At 44.0% G+C, this 26,345-nt stretch overlaps 1 protein-coding gene across 2 annotated transcripts; it reads left to right on the top strand.

Moving 5' to 3' along the window:
• The first annotated feature begins 1,908 nt into the window (after window positions 1–1,908).
• Window positions 1,909–16,015, top strand: IDI1 (isopentenyl-diphosphate delta isomerase 1). Of its 2 annotated transcripts, none has more exons than XM_077491121.1 (5): window positions 1,909–2,065; window positions 6,027–6,196; window positions 8,329–8,421; window positions 9,632–9,762; window positions 14,742–16,015. In XM_077491121.1, exons 1-5 carry the CDS (start codon window positions 1,941–1,943, stop codon window positions 15,057–15,059), a joined length of 837 nt encoding a protein of 278 aa, XP_077347247.1. In that variant the 5' UTR covers window positions 1,909–1,940; the 3' UTR covers window positions 15,060–16,015. The 2 variants fall into 2 exon arrangements, with proteins under 2 accessions (XP_077347247.1, XP_077347248.1); XM_077491122.1 differs by having other exon boundaries at window positions 6,039–6,196.
• The last annotated feature ends 10,330 nt before the right edge of the window (window positions 16,016–26,345 follow it).

Here is a 26,345-nt window from a genome sequence, read left to right on the forward strand (position 1 = left end):
ACCGCTGCTTATCTGCTTCCTCCCCCCTCCGGTGCCACATTTGGTACCTTTTGGGGGGGAGGGGGGAACAGGTACCTGTTTTTGACAGGTACCCTTCCTCACTTCCGGGAGACTGTGCCGTGGCTCCGTCCTTTGGAAGTTCACCCCCCTCATCCACTGCTGGGCCAGTAAGAAAGCACAGCGTGCTTCATGCATGTGCAGTAGGGAGCCGGCTGTGAAGCCGGGAAGACTTCACTGCCGGGCTCCCTTACTATAAATGGCGGAAGTTGCATTCCAGAGCCGATCCAAAAATCGGCTGGGGAGGGTAATGAAATCATGAGAATCCTGGACAGGGAAGTGATCTAATATTAAAAGTCAGTAGCTACAGTATTTGTAACTGCTGACTTTAATTTTTTTCAAGGAGGCAGAACTATTTTTTAAAATACTTTTATTATAATGATAAATATAGTAAGAGAAAATACTACTACTCATACCTCCCAACTTTTTGAGATGGAAATGAGCAATTTCCATCTCAAATTTGCAATTATGCATATGCAGTCTGAGTGAAATAACCTGTTAATATGACTAGTTGATGTAAACAAAAAAAAAAAATCTTAATTTTCCCAAAAATTGTGGGAAAAAATTACAACTTCAAAAAATTCTCCATGCCTCTTAGTAAATACCTTGGATTGTCTACTTTCCAAAAGGGATCATTTGGGGGGTATTTGTACTTTCCTGGCTTGTTAGTGTCTCAAGAAATGAGATAGGCCACCAGTACATCAGGTTTGATCAGATGAGATAAATTTTCAGTGATTGGCATCATAGTTTGTAGACTCTATAACTTTCACAAAGATCAAATAATATATACTAATTTGGGTTATTTTTACCAAAGATATGTAGCAGTATAAACTGTGGCACAAATTTATGAAGAAAAATTACTTATTTGCAAAATTTTACACTAGAAACAAAAAAAAGTGTGTTTTTTTCAAAATGTTCTCAGTTTTTTCACTTATATCGCAAAAAATAAAAAACCCAGTGGTGATTAAATACCACCAAAAGAAAGCTCTATTTGTGAGAAGAAAATTATAAACATTTTGTTTGGATACAGTGTAGCATGACTGGGTAATTGTCATTCAAAGTGTGAGAGCGCTGAAAGCTAAAAATTGGTCTGGGCGGGAAGGTGCATAAGTGCCTGGTATTGAAGTGGTTAAAGGAGAATTTTATAAAAAAAAAAAAAAAACAAGATTGGTTAAACCCACAAGTGCTTTTTTACCAGTACTATTGCTTTACATTGACTTCAGAAATCAGATGAAAGGTTTAGCGCTGGAAAACACTTTTTGATAGATAAATGTGCATTTTGTATACAACTATATAGATCAGACCAAAATGAGGGACAAATGAGGAGTAAAGAGGGACAGAGGGACATTGCTCCAAATCAGGGACAGTCCCTGGAAATCAGGGATAGTTGGGAGCTATGGTACTACTGGTATCATAAGATACTCCTAATGATCAGCCATTCCCTATCCTGCTTACTCCAACCACTCCTATCTTAGTCTACAACAAAATGTCTGCCTCCATGGACTGGGGACATTCTTCTTAACAAAAGTTTCATTAGGACTGTTCTCTAGTGTCATGTATTCCATTGACTATGAGCACCCCCAGAAATCACGTGGCCTCTGCCCTAGTCCAGAGGGGCGTGGTCTGTTATAGGACGGTCATGCCATGCCTGTGGGCGTGTCCAGTATCCTGCATGTCGTGCTGGACGGGAAGGTGGAGCTGTGTGAGGACTGTGTGTTCCTGTGGGTTGGGCCCCTCTGATTCTCGCACGATTTTATCGCTATTATCTGATTCTCCTGCCCTCGGTTTGCCTGACTGGAAGACCCGGCGGGCGGCGTCATCTGGTGTGCAGGCGATCAGCAGATGGTGCGACTTGGTGGTGCTGTGCCCTGATTGGTGAAGAGATGTTGTGTCGCGCGCTGGGGGCGGGACTGCTGGGCGGAGCTTGTTTCTTAGTGAAGAGTGCCCGGGCTGGCTGCGGTGTGAGCCGTGCTGTGCGGGAGAGAGTGTGCGGAGTGCCGGGGAGCAGGTGAGAGCGGAGCGGGGGAGGGGCAGTAATATGGCGGGCTGACCTGAAGGTGACATTATCAGACATGGAAGTAAACGTGTACAGAGTGAGGTGTGAGCGGACACTGCACCTGTACCGTGCGGGTCTCCTACTACCGGCTTCTCTGTATTATACTGACTGCTGTCCTCTGAGGACAGATATTGTGGATCTCTGTCACTTATTGTAACCAGTCAGACTGTCTGTGTCAGTATTGGGCCAATAGACTGGAGAGTAACTATCAGTACAAGTAATGGGCCAATTAAGGGGCAATTAATGAGCCAATATTAAGGCTGCCTATGATTAATTCACCAATAGAGCAGCTAGTGTGGCTACCCATACCAGGAATGGGCCAATAGATTGGCTGCCCAGACCAGTGATGATCCGTACCTGTGATGGGCCAATAAAGTGTCTGCCTGTACCAGTAATGGGCCAATGGCTTGCCCTTACCAATAGGGGACCGTACCAGGAATGGGCCGATAGTGGACCGTACCAGTAATGGGCTAATAGGGTGGCTGCCTGTACCAGGAATGGACCAATGGGGTGTCTGCCCGTACCAGGAATGGGCCAATAGTGGACCGTACCAGTAATGGGCTAATAGGGTGGCTGCCTGTACCAGGAATGGGCCAATAGGGTGGCCGTACCAATAGTGGCCTGTACCAGGAATGGGCCAATAGGGTTGCCGTCTGTACCAATAATGGACCGTACCAGGAATGGGTTCAATAGAATGGCCGCCTGTACCAGTAATGGACCGTGCCAGGAAAGGACTAATAGAGTGGCCATCTGTACAAATAATGGGCCAATAAACTGCGTAGTAACTGTCAGTACAAGTGGCTAGAGAGGCAGTCCAGATCAGTAATGAGCCAAAAGAGTGAATATTGAGGCTGCCCATGACCGTAATGCACCAATAGAGCAAATGGCGAGGTTGTCTATACCAGTAATGGGCCAATAGAGTAGCTATACTTTAACAAAATGCACAAATAGAAGGCGCACCAGAGACGTGAATTACCATAAGGCGGGTTTACACTGGATGACACGACTGTCCTACTTTGCCCTGCCCCATGGGTCCTACTTCCATCCGACTTGAATGAACAGGATAAGATAATCTCTAACTTGTTTTTTGACAAATCAAAACAATCCCAGTGTGAGATCTTAACTGTCTGTCTGACTTTGAAAAAGGTTCCTGCACTACTTTGGTCCTACTTCAGCCCATTGAATTTCATTGAAGTTGGGTCCTTGTCCTAACCATCTGACATGGAGATTACTGCAGCAGCAAAAGGACTTTGGTGAAAATGGGCCTTCGCGCTACTAATCCAAAAACTATAAACAGGGTGAAAATACCTCTTCAATAAATCAATATGAAAACAAAATATAGAAAATATAAATGAATAATCAAAAATGTGCACGTGCAAACATAAGGTGCAAGAAATGCAGCTGAACCTGATAGTGTACACAAACTACCCAGCAAAAATAACAGTGAATAAATAGTCCTGTGCAAATCTACCAAAAGAGTCCTTTAAAAGTGCTAAGTGCTAGTGAAATATGAATAAATGAAAAACAGATATCCTATATAAAAAAATTAAAAGTCCATACAATGTAGTAAACAGGCACAAATGATGGAAAAAAATGGTGGATGAAAGCCGTAATAAAATCCCAGGATTATAGGCTCTCAGAACTCTCACCTCACAATATAGGAAACAGGCACATCAGAAAGAAACTGGCCAACTCCACTCCTTGTCTCCAGCCACCAGAGGGGTCCTCCACTGCAGTAAGCTAAAAAACGATGTTCTCCACACCGGGCCACAAGGGGGCCATATAATGCATGTAAATACTGTAGTTGCCAGGAAGACGTTCACAGAGGTGTGTGGCTCAAATAAATAAATAATAAAAAAACATGGAGAGAGAGGGAAGGCTCTGATAGTGTAGTATTTGGTTAAAAAATAACGATTTAATAGAAGAAATAAAAAATCAGACTCTCACATTAAGCAAAATAAACAGCACAAAAAGTAAAATGGTGATATGGCGTCTTCCGCCAGTCCTACTTCACTTCCGGTACGACGTAAGCAAAAGGACTTTATCTCACACTGGGATTGTTTTTGATTGGTCAAAGGACAAGTCAGACTATTTCAAAGTCTGAGCAAAATCTTGTCCTGTTCATTCAAGTCGGATGGAAGTAGGACCGATGTCGCAGGGCAAAGTAGAACAGTCGTGTTGTACCAGTGTGAACCTGGCTCTACTGCTGCTGTATGGGCTACTAGGGTGATTAGGACAAGGATATGGCTTCAATGATATTCAATGGGCTCAAGTAGGACCAAAGTAGCGCAGAAACCTTTTTCAAAGTCAGATTGACTTGTGTCGGACCAGTTAAGACAGCTGTCATAGGTAATCATTGATTTACACACGTCATGTGACGTGCTCCCATAGTCGGAGTGTATGTCGTACCAATGTGAACCATTTTATTGAAATGAATATATTTGAATATACTCACAAATGTAAGTATAAACGGGCACATCAATGATCCAACACTTCGTTCAATACAATACAAGTGATGCACATGGAGCAAGGCTTACGTCTTTCCAGGGCAGAACCATCTTCATTCATACCAGAACTCTGGAACATCGCAAGAGTTAGAAACCAAACCCCATTGAAGTCTATGGGACCTAAATTTGAAAAATCAAGTCCCCATTTTTTGAAGGCTTATGTTCAAGTTATTGGCCATTAAAAAGGGTATGGGGGCCCGAGTACTGCCCTGGGGGACATGTATCAATACAAACTTCTTCTTTTTTTTTTTTTTTGAAAAAGATCATTTTTAAAGAAGCAGTGACTTTAATTATACTTAAAGTGAAACAATAAAAATGATAAATTCTGTTAAACATGCTGCCTGGCGGATACCCTTAGTCTGCCTGTCAAGTGTTGCATCTGTACCTTGTATAGAACCTGCTGCAGCAAAACTGACTAAGCTGGAAAAAAAACAGCTTCTTGGGTCTGGTATAAATTAAGGGGAACCCTGACATCAAAATAAAAAGGCGTTGGTCTCCCCCAGAAACCCATACCAAAACCTTATCCGAGAATGCAGGTCAGGAAAGGGGGGGGGAATAGCGAGTGTGTACCCCCTCCTGAACCATACCAGGCCACATGCCCTCAACATGGTGAGATTCCAGGCCACATTCCCTCAACATGTTGAGATTCATGGGGACAAGGACCTCTTCCCGACAACCTATGTTTGTGGGAATCTGCGGGCAGGGGCCTTATTGGAATCTGGAAGCCCCCTCCTTGTTAAAAAGGTTCGGAGAGACTGCAGTAATGTATAGTAGAGCTGCACGGTTCTGGCTAAAATGAGAATTGTGATATATTTTTATTTTCTTAGAAGATGGATCACAATTCTCTTACGATTCTCGTGGCGTAACATCTTTCACATTAAAACAAAAACAATTGGGCTAATTAATGTGTTTGTGTGTTGTGTGTTTTTTTTTTTTTTTTTTTTATTTTTTTTTTTTTTTTTATTAATCATAGTGAATTTTTTCCCAAAAAATTGCATTTGAAAGACCGCTGGGCACATGCAGTGTGACATAAAATATTGCAGCAATTGCCATTTTATTCCCTAGGGTCTCTGCTAAAATATATATAATCTTTGGGGGTTCCAAGTAATTTTCTAGCAAAAAATATTGATTTTAACTTAGAAGTGTCAGAAAAATATTTAGACTTTAAGTGGTTAAACTTCCTGCATTTACACGTTGTTGAATGTTTTCTTTTGACAGCTGAGTGAGCAGATAGTTTCTCCACTTGTTTATATGAAAGAATCGGCAAACTCTGCAGGAGAGATGGGGGGGGGGGGGGTAAATCGAAACGATTCGTAACGATTAATTGTGCAGCTCTAATGTATAGTAATTGTCAGGTAAACAATATATGTATCCTGTTTGTCTATTTACCTTTTTGATTTGTGTAGTTTTGTTATTAGGAGACATCTAGCAGCCATGCCTGAGGTAGACACAGACTCCCTGGATGAGAAGCAGGTCCAGCTGCTGGCTGAGATGTGTATTCTAATAGATGAGAATGACAAGAAGATTGGAGCTGACACCAAGAAAAGCTGCCATCTTAATGTCAACATTGACAAAGGTAAGAAGTTAAAATAATTGTTAAATAATAAAAATAAATAATTGTAAAAGTCTCGTTTTAAAAAACAAACTTGTTATACTTGCCTCCTCTGTGCTGTTGGTTTTGCACAGAGCAGCCCAGATGTCCCTCTTCAGTGCTCGTGCTGCTTGCCCCCACAGCAAGCAGTTTGCTAGTGGGGGGCAGCCGAGCCACAGCTCTGTGTGTCCAATTAGATGCCCCCTCTCTCTTCCCTGATTGGCCAACTGACTTTGACAGCTGTGGGAGCTAATCGCATCGCTCCTGTGCCTCAGCCATTCAGGAGGAGAATCCCAAAGGCTAAGATACTCGTGGACATCGCTGGAGAGGGGTGGGGCTCAGGTAAGTAATTAGGGGGTGCTGGGGAGGCTGCTACACACAATGTTTTTTTATCTTAATGCGTAGGATGCATTAAGATAAAAAAAAACTGCCTTTAAGACTAAATATCAGTTTCTAGTACATCATTCTGATATGGTGTCAATACTAAGTTTAATGTCTGCTTTCATTTTATGTTAAGACTCACATGTGCTTAGTTATGATTCATAGATGCAGATATTAGAAATGTCCTGCAATTGTCCACCTTTAGGCTGGGTTCGCACTGCTGCGGGGGGAGATCCGGATGTGATTCGCACTGCAAATCACATCCGATCTCCGTAGCGATGCGAGTTCAGCCATACAGATAGTATGGCTGAATTCGCAGCGCTCCCGCAGCAAACTCGCACGGGACCCTTTTTTGGTCCGCAACAGAATCGGATCGCATGGGGGTTCACACCATGCGATCCGATTCCTGTGCGAGTCGGCAGATTGCACTGCGATATGCGGACGGATCTGGGGGTGTCATTAACATAACATTGACACTCCCAGCCGTCCGCATAGGGCAGTGTGAACTGCCGGCGGGAGTAATGCGATGCGGGAAAACGCTGCGGATTCGCGGCGTTCCCGCATCGCAGCGGTGTGAACCCGGCCTTAATTGGCAATATTAGATTTGTCCACAGTGCTTTTCTTTTTCTTCGTGGAAATTACGACAGACTCGTGTGTAGCTATGTTAATGCTTATATGTTCTGTTTTTTTTTGACTGTTTCTTCTTTCCCTCCTTTTCCATTTTTACAGGAAAAAAAAACCCCTACTTTCAGATTTAGAAAAACAATCCGTTCCTGTAGTTGTGTACTTAAAAGCGGTGTTTGCCTAATGCTGACATGTAGGATGCATCTTGGTCAGTTGACGCAACTCCATTGCAGATCTTACTATTACTGCAATGCTAAGATCTCATCACCAGAGGATCTGTTTCTTTTGCTCCACCACCATAATAACTGTGATTTGCAGGGGTGCATCATAATAAACAGATGAGATAGAGTATGGAACCGATGGAGGTGTACTTGTGATGCCAGGTGTCGCCCGCTATGTCTCCAAATGGCTTGTCAAGGAAAACCTGTACCTATCCCCCCCCCCCCCCCCCCCCTTTTTCACCAAACCAATCCCAACATAAGTTCCCGCTTACTATAGGTAATCAAACATCAAGTCCTATTAGCTCAGCTAATTAGTTGGGAACTCGGGATAGAAAACTAGCCCACAAAGTTAAAGAGATGGGGGGGGGGTTTAAACCTGATGGCTTTAAACTAACAAAGTATATTGAGTCTTCAAATAAAGATGTTGCACTACAATTTCAATGTTGGGTTTAGCATTTCCGAATGCCTGACCATCACATCACATTTCTGTTTGAGTATCTAGAGAGCCCCAAACATTGGCGCACACTCTTCTGAAATGGCAACCAGTTTCCTGGTCATTGGCTCCAGCCTGCTGCATCCTTTGCCTTTATTGTAAGGCCATCATTGTTATGGCTGGTCTCACTAACCAGTAGTAGGTGTAAAAAGGGGTGGGCTGGAGCAAGTAACAAATGAACTGATTGCTTTTTGTTTTGAAGGATGTGTTCGCCTTTCGGATCACCAATGACAGCCCTCTGAGACGGTTGCAAAATTTAAGAGATCATGGGGTTGCACCTGTAATGCTGCATCCAAAGAACAGTCAGGATAGTTTGGCACAGGGTAGGAGAAGTCTGAATGAGATACTTTCTTGTGGTGTTGTACTGTTATTTTAAAACGTTTCCTTATTCCTTACAGGTCTGCTGCACCGAGCATTTAGTGTTTTCTTATTTAATACAGAAAATAAACTACTGTTGCAACAGAGGTCAGATGCCAAAATCACATTTCCAGGTCTGTATCACCAGAAGAATGCAGCTAAACTTCACTAATCTTTGCATGCAACTCCCATTGGTTGGAGGATGATATAGTACAGAATGACTGCAGGAAGAACATTGCAGATTATTGGTTTATGAATCGGGGCACTGTTGGGTCCTCAACTGCCTGGGAGGCTTCTAAGACCATGCTATGAGACACCTTTTATGTCCATTACTGGGATGTTGTGCAAGAACACCCAGCAGTGCACTGAGGATCTAGACAATAAGATGGTAGCTGCAGAAGCAGCATATGCTGTGACTCCTGATCTGGTTACTCAGACCTCATGGCTACATAGTCATAGAGTCCGCCTCTTGAACCTTAATAAAAAAATAATAATATATATATATATATATATTACTCTATGACACACAGAAGTTGTTCGAGCACGGTAATAAGGCAAGTCGCCTACTTGCATGGCTAACTAGGCCGGACTATACTATCTCTATTCCTAGGGTTATCAATGTACCTCAGGAGATAACAGACGCCTTCCTTGCCTTCTATCGTGATTTATACACTACTAGGGCCCACTATTCTGATGCCCAACTGGATGACTACTTGACCCAGACTGTGCTTCCCTGACTTTCTGACGAAGACCAGAATGAATTGGATAAACCATTTGAAAAAAAAAAAGCTTTACTTTGTTTCTGCTCTAAACTCTTGCAACTAAATAATCCTCCTTCATGAATTTAAGCCAAAATGTATTAATTTCTTTGAAAATAACCCAAATCCGTCTATATTTAGTCTGCAGGAGAGTTTTCAAACTGTGTGTTTGATCAATCCTGATGTACTGATGGCCTATCTCATTTCTTGAGACCCAAAAATGTCAGGACAGTACAAATATCCCCCAAATTGCCCCTTTTTTGGAATGTAGACAGTCCAAGGTATTTAGTAAAAGTAATGTCAAGTATTTTAATGTGTGTGGTGTGTGTGTGTGTGTGTGGGGGGGGGGGGGGGGTTGGAAAAAGAGGAAAATTGGCACTTCTCCACATGGCATCATTTTAATCTACAGATATACAACAAGAACATAAAGCCTGCTATCCCTGGGCAAAGCTGGGGTTTTAAGAGGTCTTGTGATGTGGGTAATGAGCATAAAGTCCTTTAACAACTTTTGCATATAGGCTGTACACACTGGCCATGTGTTAGTTTTTAAACCTAGTTCCTGTTTCTATTTCCTGACCTCCTCCAGGTTGTTTCACAAACACATGCTGCAGTCATCCCCTCAGTGTACCTCTGGAAACAGAAGAGCAGGATGCTATAGGGGTTCGTCGAGCAGCACAAAGACGACTGAAGGCTGAACTCGGAATACCAATGGAGCAGGTATAAAACCATTTATGGTTGAAATTTACCATACAAGGCACAGAGATTTAGTGCCGAATAAAAGCTGTGGGTTGTTATTCAAGGCCAATTTACTACAATATTAAACTGCTTCCCATTTGGTCACCCCACATAAATGGCAGGGTGGGGCAAGCGCTGTTCTGAGAGGACGTTGTAGGTACATCCTGCCACTCCTCCCGGCTCTCTGATAGGCCCTCCTGATAACGTGATGGCGTGCCCAATCACAGCCATCACACAATATAAACAGAGGCACATGTCTTGAGAGCTAGGTGAGGATGAGGAGTGTATCGCTGCAGCTTGGTGGGGATCTGTGTGTAGCTGCTGGATTTCCTGTACAGTTACAGACATCCTCGCTGGTGACAGATGGCTGCACTGTGGACCAATTGTCATCTGTCAGTGTCCCATTGCAAATCAACATCTGTTACAGTATGTCTGTGTCCCAGCCAAGCGATGCCCAGTTTCCCATTGCAGCCTCAACCTCTGTCAGTGTCCTAAGCCAGGTGCTAGAAGTGGGGTGTCATGTCTGCTCCAAGAATTAGGTCCCGTACCGCATGTGGTATCGCCATACTCGGTAGTAGTAGTAGAATGTGCTTTGAAGTGTAATTCTAAGAATGCCTGTGCCGTGTATTAAATATATTTTAGAAATTGACAACTTTGTTAAAATACATGTCACATTTCCCAAAAGCTTGTGGCAAAAAAATTACATGTTCAAAAGACTCATTATGCCTCATAGAAAATATGTTGGTGTTTGCTTTCCAAAATGTGGTAGTTTTGTGGGTGTTTGCGCTGTCTGGGTGCTCCATGGCCTCCAAAAAAAAATGTGATAAGTAGTCAGGAGATTAGATTTTATGCCCCTATAATGCCTGAAAGTGCTCTTTGGATGTTGGGTCACTCTGTGGCTAGGCTTTGGAAAAGTCTCACATATGTGGTATCGCTATACTTGGGGGGAGTAGCGGAATGTAGTTTGTATTTCTAAAGGCTCATACACACGATCAGACTTTTTGACAACAAACATGCAAATTGGCTGTTTTGGAGCAACATCTGACCGTGTGTACGCTCTATCGGACAAACTTTTTTTGGTTTTCATCAGACTTTTGTTGGCTGTGCGAACGGACAAACTTTCTGGCAACAAAAGTCCGATGGAGCAAAGTCCGATCGCACGTACAGAAAACCATAGGACTTTAGTTCAAACAGGCATGCTCAGAACCAATGCAAAAGATCAGACAACAATACACAAGTTGACCGAAGGTGGCGGTAAAGAGCAGAAAAACCACATGATTTGGTGAAAGTTGGCTGAAAAAGTCCTGCCGTGTGTATGCAATACAAGTTCAGGGCCGATGCCGTTTGCACAAAAATCCAAGGGAAAGTTTGAACAAAGTCCTATCGTGTGTATGAGGCTTTAGCATGTCCATGAGTGTGTTTAGAAATGTCTTTATAAATTTACAACATAATTTGGGGGAGGGAGAGTTTTCGTTTTTCATTCCATATTTTCCAAAAGCCTGTGTCATCCAAAAAAAATACATAGGGTGTTTGCTTTCCATTTGTTTCCAGGGTCTTCAAAAGTGGTTGGGAAATTGGATGCATAATTAATGCTCCTTGAAAGGTCAAGGACGCTTGTGGCTGTAGGACCCTTCTATGTGGCTAGGCTGTAAAAAAAAAAAAAAAAAACCTCATGCATATGACATCCCCTTACTTTGGAGGAGTATCAGAATGTATTTTTGAGTGTAATTGCAATTATTGCTATGTGTGTGCAAAAAAGTTGTTTAACCACTACAATACAGGGCACTTTCGCCCCCTTCCTTCCCAGCCCAATTTTCAGCTTTCATTGCTCTCACACTTTCAATGACAATTGCGCGGTCATGCTACACTGTACCCAAATGAAATTTTTATCATTTTGTTCGCACAAATAGAGCTTTACTTTGGTGGTATTTATTCACGACTCCGTTTTTTATTTTTTGCGATATAAGCGCAAAAAAAGCGGAAATTTGGAAAAAAACTATTTTCTATTTTAAAAGAAATCCAATAAAATCAAATTTTGGCATAAATTTAAGCCAAAATGTATTCTACTACATGGTTTTTGGTAAAAAAAAAAAATTCAGTTAGGTGTATAATTGGTTTGTGTGATCACGGACATATGTACGCAAATGATCGTGTACATATGTATGCAGGTGATCACGTACATATGTGTGCAAATAATCATTTGAACATGTGATTTTAGTGGGACATATGTGGGGGACATGCGTGGTGACATGTGTGTTTACACTGTAGGTTTACACTAGACTAGTGATCAGTGAGTAAAAAGCTGTAAAAACAGCTCATACTCGCTGATCACCAGCCGGCTGCAGCGATCGGCTCTCCTCTCCTTAGCGACGACTTGCGTGTGAGGAGAGCTGATTGCCTAGAAACTGGCTGTTTGTTTACATCACATGACGGCCATGATTGGACATGGCTGTCATGTGATCAGGAGGGCCAATCGCAGAGCCCTCCTGCCGATCCGAGATGCGCCTTGTCTGGGTGACACGAGCGCATCTGGATCGCGCTGCTGCGCGGGCACGCGCGCACGCAATCCCCCCTCTTTCTGAAGGACGTTCCTGAACGTCCAGTCAGAAGGAGGCGGCTCCCACCCAGCCGTATATGTACATTGGCCGTGTGGTAAGTGGTTAATTAAAAATGTTTGTGGGGGGAGGAAATGTTAATTTTTCAGAGAATTGTGGGGGGAAAAAAATTCACCATGCTTCTTACTAAATCCCTCGGGATGTCTACTTTCCAAAAAGGGGTCATTTGGGGTGGGGGGGGGGGGGGGGGTTGTACTGTCCTGGCATTTTAGTGCGTCAGGAAATGAGCTGTCAGTACATCACGATTGCAGTTTTCATATATATAGCGGCACTTGTGTGGGCATGCTACCGATCCAGCCAGTGTGCATCCATAGACACCCCCTGCTCCTGTCTCCTGTGTTTTCACTGAGCAGCAATGGCTCTTGCTGCTCTCAGTGACTCTTGTAAATTCAGAAAGAGTAGAGAAGGACTGCCAGCAGGGGCAGCACTGAATTGAGTGGTGGCAGATAAGTGATAAGGGAGGGGAGGGTAGGCACGCACATTGAAAGATGTATATCATCAATTTTTTTTTTTCCCATAGTACAGAAAATTTATTCATGTTAAAAAAATAAAAATAAATAAAAAGTATCCTTTTTAGAACTGCTTTAAACTTTTATGGCAAGTTCAGCCTTCTAGCCGGTAATTAACGAATGCCTACAAAATCATACCTTTGCCTTCTGAGAGGAGGTAATCTGCCATCTAGATAAAGGAAGGCCCGTACATGTGGTGTATCTGGATTTTGCAAAAACATTTGACACCGTTCCCCCATAAACGGTTACTGTAAAAAGTAAGGTCTGTTGGCATGGACCGTAGGGTGAGTACATGGATTAAAAACTGGCTACAAGGGTACTAGCTGTTTTCTCAGCAAGCTACAAATCAGTAATGTGTTTTAATTTTGTAATGCTGAAGCAGGAACTTAACCCTGACCCTGCCACCTATTTTATTCACCCTCCTCTCTTGCCTGTATAGCTGGGTAGTTACAGGAAGAGACTTGTATAAAGTAGGATGGGGGGGGGGGGGTAGTTTCATTTAAACATTGCAAACAGTGGTAACTGTCCATTTTTCCAATATGCCACCTTACATCAGTTCAATGTACATATTTGCCAGCACACCAAGGATCTTAAGGTAGCTTCCAACATTTTTAACTCCAAGTGATCTAGAGTGCAACATTGCAAGGCCATGCAGGTCCACTTTGCTGCATGGCCACAAAATGTTGCTCTCTTCTGCTCTGATGGGATCACTGAATAAAAACTTCTGGACTCTGAAGATCATTGGTGTGCTGGCAAATAATGCAGATCCGAGCTGTGATGTTACCCTTTTCCAGCTGGCTGTTGCTGCAGCACCCATTTCTCTCTTAAAAAGCTTATTCCAAGAATATGTGCAATGGGAATATTGAGGATTGTTCCCTTACAACAGGTGTCCCCATCACAGCATCCCTGTACCTTTTTTATTTTTTTAGCACCAGACAGGAAGCGGAACAAGCCGCCGGTCTGTATGGTGCAAGGTCCACTTTGTCCTCCTGTGATGCTTTGGGAAAAGGCATGCATGTGGCGTCATCATTTAAATATTATATAAGCCTTCCGCGAGGCACTCAGTGGTGCAGTGTGTCGCTCTGACACACCGCATCTGCAATCACAGTAAAGGGCCTATGACAAAGGCTCTTTACCATGTGATCATTGTGTCCAATCAGAGCTGATCACAGCATTAGTAGGAAGTACTAGTCACAGCATTCCTTTATTCACACAGACAGGGCGTGAGTAGAGGAGAGCTGATAAGCGGCTCTCCTGAGGGGGGTGGGTCTGCTACACTGATTATCAGTGCAGTCCCATTGGCGATGCCTATCATTGCCACCTATTGGTGCCCATAAAGGCTGCACACCAGTGCAAACCTATCGGTGCTGCATATTAGTGCCTCCTCGTCAGTGAAGGAGAAAACTTATTTACAAAATTTTATAACAAAAATGAAGAAGCGTATTTAAAAAAAACAAAAAAAAAAAACCCAGTGGTGATTGCCACCAAAAGAAAGCTCTGTCGCAAAAAAAATGGATATTATGTTTGAGCACATCTTTGCATGACCGTGCAAATGTCACTTCAAGTGTGATGGCGCTGAAAACTGGCCTGGGCAGGAAGGGGGTGAAGGTGCCCGGTATTGAAGTGGTTAAAGTGTACCTGTTTGCTGCAGTAACTGCATTGGCTAGCCCTTTTTTAGTATTACATTTTTATATAGAGATGGATATCTAGATAGAGAGAGTGTGTGTGTGTGTGTGTGTGTGTGTGTGTGTTTACCTACTTTTCTTTTCTTCCAGTGACCCCTATAGTTTTGTTTGTCTGCTGCTTAATTGTAAAACAATTATTACAATTTTTACAGGTGACTCCAGATGAATTGAGATACCTTACAAGAATTCACTACAAAGCTCAATCGGATGGCATCTGGGGAGAGCATGAAATAGATTACATCCTGTTTATACAAAAGGATGTCGCTTTAGATCCAGACTCCAATGAGATTCAAAGCCACTGCTACGTATCCAAGGAGGAACTGACACAGTTATTGGAAAAGGCTAAGCAAGGAGAAGTAAAGATTACACCATGGTTCCAGCTGATTGCGGACACTTTTCTGTACAAATGGTGGGATAACTTGGAAAATCTGAAATCATTTGAGGATCATGATAAAATCCATCGGATGTGAAGGAGACCACAAAATAATACTTTATTGCATGTAGTGATCTGAAGTATGTGCTACTGACACCGAATAAGTAAAACTTCATTTTAGGGCTGAAACGATGAATCGATATGATCGATGATAATCGTTAACGATTTTCATTATCGATTAGTTGGTCCGCACCATCCCCCCTGCCAGTCCGTGTTAATCCTCCTGTGTAACAAGGTGGTGGCATCATATTCTCTACGGCAGCGCTCATGTGACCAGGCACATCCGTGCCTCTCCTTGCTGACATCCGCTCCCCTCCTGATTCTGAGCCCTGCCCGCTGCTGCCTCGAGGGAATAGACTGAGAGAGGTGAGAAGCAGCCATGAGAGCTGAGCTGCACCTGTGTGAAGTGAGAAGGTAGTGGCTAATGGCTATACAGAGTACAGTTAATTAATTTCTGTGATGACAAATGCCCCATGATCACAAGCAATTTTGGGGTGAGGAGACCCATTGGTGTTCCAGAGGGGGTGGGGGGGAGAATGGTGCCCCTTCATTGGTGTTCGATAAAGCCAAAAAAATTGGCCAACGAATCGATTATGATAATCGTTAGTTGCAGCTCTACTTAATTTACAGATTAGTGTAACATCAGGTTTAATTCTTAAAATCTGCACATTGAGCTGTTTTCTCTAGCTCTGTAAAGTACTTTAAGTGGGTTAGTAAACTCGGATACCATACATAAAATGGAGTAGACAGGGGCGCATTTTATAAAGGCTGGAAAGGTTACCTATAGAAACCAGATTATGAATTTAAATATTATTGGTAAATTAAGATTGGCATTCGTTGGCTGTGTGCAATAACAGACTTCACCCCAATTTCTACTTTAGTCCTAAAGTGGTTTCTAATTTTATTTAATTCTGCATTTTATGCAAAAGGGAATTTTACTATCTTGTCTGTTATGAAGCTTTTCAATTAAACTTTTCTCTGATGCTTGTGTTATTCAGTTCATATGGTTTTTATGTACTGCATGGGTCATGGATTTTATGGAACTGCAATTTTCTTTATTTTCTGTTGAGGGTTATACTGCGTCCTACAGTTGGACTGGGCATTAGCAAACAAGTGCAGGCTAGCCCAGGACAACGCTTCACTGCCTACATGCCTCCATTATATGTACTTCTTCTTTGCCACCCCCCCCCCCCCTTCTTTTTTTTTTTTTTAAATTGGTCTTTTCCAAGTTAGAGCTGAAAGAAAAGAAAAAAAAATTGTGTGTGTGTGTGTATATATGTATATATAATATATATTTTGTCTGTTTTAAAGAGGAAGTAAACCCTGGTGCGTTTACTTCCTCTTTCATTCCCTGCAAAGGCAAAGCATAATGGACTACTATGCATCGCACAGTAGCCCATTATGTGTCACTTACCTGACACAGGAGCCAGCGAAGTCACCGCTGTCCCCTGTTGTCCGGCGCATCCATCTTCTCGGTGGGGTCTCGCAGCTCCGCCGCTGTCATTCGGCGAAGCCGCGATGACGTCACTCCCGCGCATGCGCACGGGAGCCGACGCGCGCGCGGCAGCTCCATTGTTGGAAATGCCGCGCTCAGTGCGCGCCGCTATCTACGGCGCATGCACCGTAGATAGCGGTGCCTGTCTTCAGGCAAATATCTCCTAAACCGTATAGGTTTAGGAGATATTTCTTGGACCTACAGGTAAGCCTTAATCTAGGCTTACCTGTAGGTCAAAGTGGTTTGTAAGGGTTTACAACCACTTTAATCAATACTGTTCTCTCACTCTGCCTTAACCACTTGTCATGTCTCTGAAGACTTAACTTGGCATAGGCCTGTTCAGCTAAGCAACCTTCTCTAATTGGATCATGGGTTTCCACCTCAGAAGGAGTTAATGCTGTAGGACTACACGCCGATATCAACCTGGTAGAGTCTCACACATTCTCTGTGCCATACAGCATATCCTGCCTTGCAGCACTAAGAAAGCAAGTCTCTGCTGCTGCCTTCCTACAGTGACCGCATGCCTGCTGCCGGCTGCAGCCTGAAAACATCTTTCTAGTGTTCTTTAGCCTAGTCTGTATGGCCAGCTTCCCTGCCCACTCAGTTGAGATTTTTCTCTAGTCATGTTAAACTTTATGGACCAAATCATCACATTGTTTAAGTTACTTTTTGTTTTGTTCTTTTGTAATAGGTATGTTATATATGCTGACAGCTATTCTTTACAGAGTGAATTTTAACCACTTCAGCCCCAGAAGGATTTACACCCCGCCCCCCCCTCCCCTTTTAATGACCAGGCCAATTTTTTTGCTCTCTGGCACTGCCTCGCTTTAACTGACATTTGCGCAGTTGTGTGACGTACCAAAACAAAATTGATGTGTGTTTTTTTTTTTTCTCACATAAATAAAGCTTTCTTATGGGGGTATTGATCACTGCGGTTTTTATTTTTTGTGTTATAAACAAAAAAAAAAGTGACAATTAAAAAAAAAAAAAAATCAAACTAATCATTAGTTTAGGACAATATGTATTATAGTGTCTGCAAAATAGGGGATAGATTTAAGGAATTTATTTTTATTAGTAATAGCTTTGACCAGTGACTTTTAGTGGGACTGTGGCAGACAAATCTCACACTTCCCCTGGTTGTCTTCCAGGTCAGGAAACACATTGCCAGTAATTTCTTTAAAAGGCGGTCCCTGGTCACTTTTAGTGTTTCCTTCTGTCCGGTGGAGAGATGTTGCCTGAAGGGACCACTAGAGGCGCCATCTTCCAAGGGCTGAGCTGGGGCATGTGTCTCATGGCAAGCAGGGGAGAGCACGGTATGACCTGTGGGGGTGAGTCCACCCTTACTGTATGGTTGATGGAGGAGGTCGGATGGGCGGCCATGGGCAACCCTCCTTAGGCTGCAGGCAGGAGGGGAACAAGATTCTGGCTTCCTCTGTGCCCAGGAGTGGAGAGAGGCGCCAATACACCATCCCCCTGGTGGCTCCGGCACGGGATTTGTATCCGCAGCTGGAGGTCAGTTCCAGGAGTGTTAATGTAATCGGCGTGCATCGGGAAATGGCCGGCTGGTGCCAGTATTGTGGATGTGGCTGCAGATGACCCCATGGATGCCACAGGAAGGTCGAGGACGATACTCTATCATCTGTCCAGGCTTCAGCAGGACACAGGTAGGTACCAGTGGGTGACCCTTTGTTATCCAGTTTTCGAACAGCTAGCTAGATGGTGGTCTCTAGCGGCCTGGGGCACTACAGGCGTTAGTAAGGTGTCAGTGGGTGTGCAAGCTGTTTGGCGGGTTGAGTATACTTTTTCTCACAGCCATGGGCCCCTGTGTTTGTCTTGTCAGGCCAAGCCTCCTAAAGAACAGCCCACTCCCAGAAAGGGGTGTGCAAAATGTGCTACCAAGATGCCTTTGGAATACACAGAGCCCCTATACCAAGTGGGCATTGACAGACTAATTAAAAAAAAAAAAAACAGTCAGATGCAATCTACACAAAAAAAAAAAATCTTTGGATCCGTGAGGGAGGACATGTCTGCTACCTTTTTAAGGATCTTAAAAAATTTATTGCAGATGTTAAACCTCCAACAGCTCCCTCTGGAAGTTCCTCTTCCATAGCTGCACCAAGATCAGTCATCGCCTGAGACTGCGAGGAAACGGGCGTGTAGCAGCATGGTTAGCGCAATGGCCACTGATGGCTCAGATTCGAAGCAGGAGGATGGGGGAGAAGAAAAAAAGGGGCCCAAGTACAAATTGTCCCTAGAAGATGTAGAGGAATTAATTGGAGCCAAATATGAGACTTTGGAGATTGAGGAAGAAAAATAACTTCCATCAAAACATGACTTGATATATCAAGGTCTTAGCAAGATTCCCGATTCACCAGGTGAAGTCGGCCGTCATGAGGAATGAGTGGGCAGACCCAGAAAAGCCCTCCTTTGCAGCTAGTCATAAGATGTGGTTCCCTTTCAGGGATGATCAACGGGAAGTTTGGCATAAAAATCCTAAACAGGATGCACCACTATCCAGTTTCCAAAAAAAAAAAACAATCTTCATTGGCCTTTCAAGATATGGGGCATCTTAAAGATTGCATGGCTAAGAGGGGTGACATTATCCAAAAGGAACTTTGGAAACAAGTGTTGCTGACACTCGCCACCACTTGTGTGGCAAGAAACCTAGAATTTTTTGGCTCTCCCAACTGCAAAACCATATAAAAACTGGCACGCCTAGGGAAGAAATTTTGAAGACCCTACCGATTCTCTCCAAGGCAGTCGGGTACATAGCGGATGCATCCATAGAGTCTGTCAAGCTGGCAGCAAGATCAGGAGGACTAGCTGGGGCAGCCAGACGGGCTATTTGGATGAAGACCTGGTCAGGGGACCCTGCATCCAAAATGAGACTATGCAATCTCCCATTCTTCAGAGACTGTTTGTTCGGGACAGGCTTGGACGAAGCCTTAGAACGCCAGACAGGAAGAAAGTGTTCCGGACAGAAAAACACAAACCTCTAAAAAATTGTTTTTTTTTCATGGATGAAGGGACTATCCCCAAAAAGAACTGGATGGGTTACAAGGGGAAGCCAAAGACTAACATCCTCCTTTTAGCTCTTCTAACCAAACCCCAAAACAATGACAACAGTAGAAGAAAGGCTGGCTACCTTCCTACCTCAATGGCAGAAGACAACAGCCAGTCAACTCATTCTAGACAGCGCAAGGAGTTACTCCCTGGAACTCAATTGTCATCCTCCAGAGATATTTTTATTAATGAAACTTCCCGGGGATCCCGAAAAAGCAAGGGCTCTCCCATTGTTGCTGGGGGAGACGGTAGACCAGACAGTGCTTCCTTCAGTCCCAGAGATCAAAAAACCTTTCCGGGAAGTTTTGATTTGATATTAAATCTAAGACCCCTGAACCAAGTGATACAATACAAAAGATTCAACCTGGAATCCATATTCTCAGTCAAAAATATCGTTCAACTGGGAACTTTCATGGCAACCATGGATCTCAGGGATGCCTATCTCCACAGTCCCATGCAATAAGAATCCCAGAGGTTGGCGGTGGAGAGAGGGAAAGGAGTATAATTTCCAGAGCAGGGCTCTTCCTTTTGGGCTATCCTCGTCAGCGAGAATATTTACCGAAGCCCTGGCCCCTTTGAGGTTGAAGATTACTGTAGTACCTACCGTACCTAGACCTACTATTCGCAGCACCCTCAGAAGTACAGCTGGTAAAATACCTCACAGAAGCTCAACTATGGCTGAAGTCACTGGACTGGATTTTAAACATCGAAAAATCCAATCTGTGTCCCACTCAGAACATCCGGTTTCTGGCATATATGCTCAACTTCATGGAGCAAAAGAGGTCACTAACCGGGGGAGAGGATCCAAGGCATCATCAACAGAGTAAACTCTGTAAAGAACAACCTCCTGATATCCATCAGGGAACTGATGTCAGTTCTGGGTCTGATGACCTCAACGATAGAAGCAGTAGAATGGGCCAAATAACATCTAAGTTCAAAAGGGAATCCCCCCCCCCCCCCCCCCTTAATGGGACTTTGATGGTGTCGGTGGTCTATTAAAGTACAACTAAAACATAAGTTTTATTTATAATAGTATACAGAATAATAAAAAGAGACACATAGACATTAAATGTCTCCAGTAAAATACACAACCAAGAATTGTTAAAGCAAAACATCTATACAAAGACCACTAATACTCTTGTAGATATCCCAAACCCGACACGTTTCCAGTTGCTGTTGTTACAGAACCTTCATCAGGGGTAGAGAGCAGGAACTGGTAATATAGTAGTACTTCTAAAGCAAAAAACACAAAAGAGTGATATGGAAAAAAAAAATATTTAATTAAAATTTATTTTCTTTTTTCCTAATTCTCTTTCTCTTACTTTTCCAAGCACTCCCTTTTATTGTTATTTAACTCTTTTTTTTTTTTTTTTCTATTTTTCTTAGTCCCACCTTTCTACGTGGACACTCACGGGACGTGATGTCTCTGGTGTCTTTTATGTCTATGGCACTTCCGGTACACACGCGCCCGGGATATGACGGTGTTTCCACCCTGTGGTGTTGTATTCCATCTAATGCCGTCCGCGCATGCGCGCCGATGGTAAGGCGCTGGGTGTACGGCGGTTGCGGCCGCGTGTATACGCATGCGTGGCCCGGCACAACTCTTCCCACGTTCGGACGTCTTGTTGCAGTCTCTTAGGCGCCATCATTGACACCGATATCGACACACCAGGGGTCTATTTAAACATTATGGGCCATCTGCAGGTGAGCTACATCATAAGCCTGAGATCTTATGCAGCACACACCGCCGGTTTATTCCTCTGTAACTTTTGAACTTGATATGATTGATACCTATCTTTTCTCACTGTGATTATTTGATAATGGTTGGGCTTATCTACAGGGTTTATTTTAACAGGTACTTACACCCATAGGCAACGCGGGAAGCCTTATTTGGGGCTTATAAGTTTGTCGATAGGGGCGCTTCCTACTAAGAAACCCCTCTCAGCCCTTGGGAGAGCTTTGTTGTTTCCGCCAATTTTAGGCACACCATTGCTACTTTTATATGGCTACCAGGGAGTGGCGGGAACTACTTTCTTTCTTTGCCTGTTTCTATATATACATGGTGCTTTTCCCTTTCTGGACCAGTATATTATGGTCTCAACCAATACCTTTGGCATATGCATGCTTGTAGGGACCAGTAGGCACCTTGAACCACACAGGATAGAGCTATTTGAACATATGTATATCCCATTGGATTTATTTTAGTTCAAAACCTCGGCTTTCCACATCTCTTCTCTTTGTTACAGGGAAAGGGGATGTAATATTCACATCCTGCACTGTGAAATTATCTATGAAGGATGGCGTCATGTGTTACCATGCCATTTATAGACCGGCCATTGTGCTTAAGTGATTCTGATACTTTCAAGCGCTTCCATTTCATATACTCGGAAGAGTGCTTCTAAAAAGGTGGGCTTCATGTTAACATACTATTGAAGTAGTCCACGCTGTGGACATGTGTGTTATATCTTGGGAGGATATTTTCATTTTCTGTTCCCCTTTTTTTTTTTTTTTTTTCTATAAAAACCACCCCCCCCCCCCCTTCTTTTTTTTCATCTCTCTTTTGTGTTTTTTGCTGTAGAAGTACTACTATATTACCAGTTCTTGCTCTCTACCCCTGATGAAGGTTCTGTAACAGTAATTGGAAACGCGCCAGGTTTGGGATATCTACAAGAGTATTAGTGGTCTTTGTATAGATGTTGTTTTGCTGTAACAATTCTTGGTTGTGGATTTTACTGGAGACATTTAATGTCTATGTGTCTCTTTTTATTATTCTGTATATTATAAATAAAACTTATGTTTTAGTTGTACTTTGATGGTGTCGGTAGTCTATTAAAGTCCCGTGGGGGGGGGGGGTTTCCTTTTTGAAATTAACATAGGGATGGGACCACCACACTATATTTGTTGACTCAGTGAAAGTCCTTCCTTTTGTGTTCAAATAACATCTAAGGCCCCTGCAAGTCTTTCTCTTAAGAAGATCTGGACAGGATGCTCTTTCTCCCAACCTCCCTGAAGAGGTTGCGCTGGTGGTGGAGGATACACACAAATTTAAACCAGGGGCTGGCATGGTTTTTTCCCAACCTCACGAAAGTTGAACACAGATGCAAGCAGTTGGATGGGGAACCCACCTAGCAGGGAAAACTACTCAGGGACGATGGTCCCCGGAAGAAGTCCAGGCATCTTCCAATTGGAGGGAGCTTATGGCAATAGCCAAAGCCATAGAACACTTCCACAACTAAGGAGTCATCACACCCTGATCCTGTCAGGCAATGCCACGGCAGTAGTTTATGTGAGTAAACAAGGGGACATGAGGCGCCCCTCCCTAAGCCACATCTCCAACCAGATATGTCAATGGGCAGAAGGGAACCTACTGTCGTTGGGAGCAGTCCATCTAAAGGGAGAAAAACAATCAAGCGGCAGATTTCCTTAGACGCCAAGAGATCTCCAAAGAGGAATTTGATATTACACCCAGAGGAGTTCAGGGAAATTACAGCCCGCTGGGGAGTACCAAATATAGATCTGTTTGCATCCTGGAAAATCACTCAGGTGAAGCGTTTCTTCTCGCTAAACCCACAAGACCGGCCTCTAGGAATAGACATACTTCAAAACCCATGGAATTTCCAGATGTGCTACACCTTCCCTCAGGTACATCTGATTCCTTGGGTGGTGAAGAAATTCCTACAAGAGCAAACAAAACTCATACTGATTGCACCATATTGGCCCAAGAGAGCCTGGTTCTCTCAGCAGAAGAGCCGTCGCCACTTCCTCACAGGGACAACCTGATGCGTCAGGGACCCCTAACAGGCCTAAGACAAGAAAGCTTCAAATGGGTGGCCTGTTTACAGAGGAAGGCATCTTGAGATCAAAAGGACTCTCAGATAAAGTGGTGGCAACGCTTCTGAGAGTTAGGAAGCCAAATACCAGGGCAATCTCCAGAAAGAACTGGAGAAAATATAACAGCTGGTGTGCTGAAAATAATAGACAAAAGAGAAATACACTGACTATTCTTGAGTTCCTACAGCAGGGTGCTGATAAAGGTCTAGCGCTCAGTACGCTGAAGGTCCAGATAGCAGCGCTGTCGGTATATCTAGAACGGACACTACAAGAAGACCCATTGGTCTCTACCTTTTGCAGAGCGTTGGCAAAATGCAGACCACCCAAGACAATGGGACTTGTCGGTGGTACGGAGGGGGGTCATCAATAATGCCCTTGAGCTGCTTCAAAAACATGTTTACACCTGCTGACACTCAAAACCATTTTCCTCGTGGCTATCACTACAGCCAATAGGATTGGGGAAAACCAGGCTCTGTCTGTATGACAGCCTTTTCTAAAAATTCACAATGATAGAATCGTCCTTCAAACAGAGCCAGGATTTACACCAAAAGTGACCTCAACTTCATAAATCCCAGGATATAATACTAACTTAATTTTTGTAATTCACCAACTAACAGCAAAGAGCTAAGCCTTCTAGATGTTTGAAGATGTCTCCTTCAGTATCTGGATGTCACCAATGAGTTCAGAGCATCATACACTCTATTTGTCCTGTACGCAGGTAAACAAGCATCCAAGAAAACACTAGCCAGATGGATCAAGACGGAGCCACTGCAAATTTGCAGGGCAGCAACTTGGTTAAGATTCTTGACCTTTGTTCAGCATTACAGATTGGATCTGATATCCAGCCAGGACCAGGCTTTTGGTAGGAAAGCCCTTCAAGCCATTGTCCCACCCTAGTCTGGTGAGTACTTGGTTATCCCCTCAAGGGCTGACCTAAAAGACAAAGCTCTTATTGGTAACTCTGTTTCCAGTAGTCTTCCAGGGCAGCATGATCCCACCCTAATGTCTTTCAGATTCCAGCCTTCAGTTCTCTTGGATAACCTGACGAGGGACTGCCAAAGAAATTACTGGCACTGTGTTTCTTGTGTGTGAGGAGGAGCTGCATCTCTCAAGGGCTGCCCTGGAAGACTACGGGAAACAGTTAGGCCACGTACACACGATCGGACTATCCGACGTACAAACCACCGGAATTTGCAGCGGAGGTTCATCGGATTTTCCCAATCGAGCGGACCTGCCCACACACGACCGGACTTTTCTGGTGAACTAGGTCTGGCGGACAATCCGCCACTTTTGAAATGAACGGACTTACCCACACACAGAAAAGTCAGTTCATTTTGAACGCGGCTCCAGGTAGACAGGACTAGTGCAAGAGGTCAATGTCTCCGCCTCCATCAGCGAGATTGACACCTCTCTGGCCCTGTCACCTGGTATGGACTTAAAGGGGAAGCTCTACACCAAAAAAAAACAAAATGGCATGGGGGTCCCGCCCAAAGTCCATATCAGACCCTTATCCAAGCATGCAGCCCAGGCGGTCGGGAAACGGGGTGGGGGATGAGCGAGCGCCCCCTCCTGAGCCTTACCAGGCCACATCCCCTCAACATGGGGGGTGCTTTGGGAAAGGGGGGCACCCCAAAGCACCTTGTCCCCATGTTGATAAGGACAAGGGCCTGTTCCCGACAACCCTGGACGTTGGTTGTCGGGGTCTGCAGGCAGGGGGCTTATCGGAATCCGGGAGCTCCCTTTGATAAGGGGGCCCCCAAATACTGGCCCTCCTTTCCCAAAGCACCCCCCCCCATGTTGAGGGCACGAGGCCTGGTATGGGGGGTGGGGAAGAGCGAGCTTTCCTGACCGGCCGGGCTGCGTGCTCGTTTAAGGGTCTGATATGGACTTTGGGGGGGACCCCATGTCGTTTTTTCAGTGTAGGGCTTCCCCTTTAAGTCCATACCAGGCGATGGGACCAGTGAGATGTAAATCTCGCCGATGGAGGCGGCGACATTGACCTCCTGCGCTAGTCCAGTCTACCTGGAGCCACATTCAAAATTAACTGACTTTTCTCAGTGTGTACGCAAGTCCGTTCATTTCAAATGTCCGGAGGACTAGCACAGACGGCCGGATTATCCGCCAGACAATTTTGAGTCAAAACTTCTAAGTCCGCTGGACTTTTGAGGAAAAAAAAGTCTGCCGGAGACCACACACGGCTGGATTGTCCGAGCGTGTGTATGCGGAATTACCGGTAAAAGTGAACTCTGCTTTTCTAGGACCAGTGATCTGCGCTAAAAAAAAGCACTGATCACTGTATAAATGGCACTGGCAGGGAAGGTTCCAACCTTGGCTGCAGTTTGCCTGGCACCTTTATTACCTGGGGTGTAGACCTCAGCTGGCAGTGTCTGCACTCTGGAGTGGTTTCTGCCTCCCAGGTTTAATAACAAAGGACAGGGATGTCTCTAGGTACTGCGATCCTTTTGCAGAAGTAGGCGATGCTCGAACGGCTCCATGGATCAGTACAAACCAATCTTAAGCATTTCTTCCCCGAAAACATTTTTATCTTTTGACTGCTTTGCAGAATTGAGGTTATTCTGGTGATCCTTATTGCACAGAATTAAGCAAGGCTGTTATAGTACTTAGTGGAAGTAAACCCATCCATAAAACAGTTTAATTTCTGGCACGTGCCAGAAATGTAACACTCCCATTGGTTGTTCTGTCAACCATCCAATGGCTGGTGTCATAACTGATCACTTGTGCAGCATCATGGCAGTTGTAGATAAAACAGAGGCAAAGATGGCTGCTTCCTTGGCTGAAAATACACTTACACTTACTTACACTTTTCAGACTAATTTTTTACTAGATGCTTTGTGTGCTCTACCAGATCATCTCGATCTTTGTCTCAAAGACACATTTGCTACACTGCTTCAGAGTTGTTCTGAGGGACAAGGG

Source organism: Lithobates pipiens, unplaced genomic scaffold (assembly GCF_037356315.1).
Source record: "Lithobates pipiens isolate NorthernLeopardFrog02 unplaced genomic scaffold, aLitPip1_a1.2 Scaffold_19, whole genome shotgun sequence".
Classification (NCBI taxonomy): domain Eukaryota; kingdom Metazoa; phylum Chordata; class Amphibia; order Anura; family Ranidae; genus Lithobates; species Lithobates pipiens.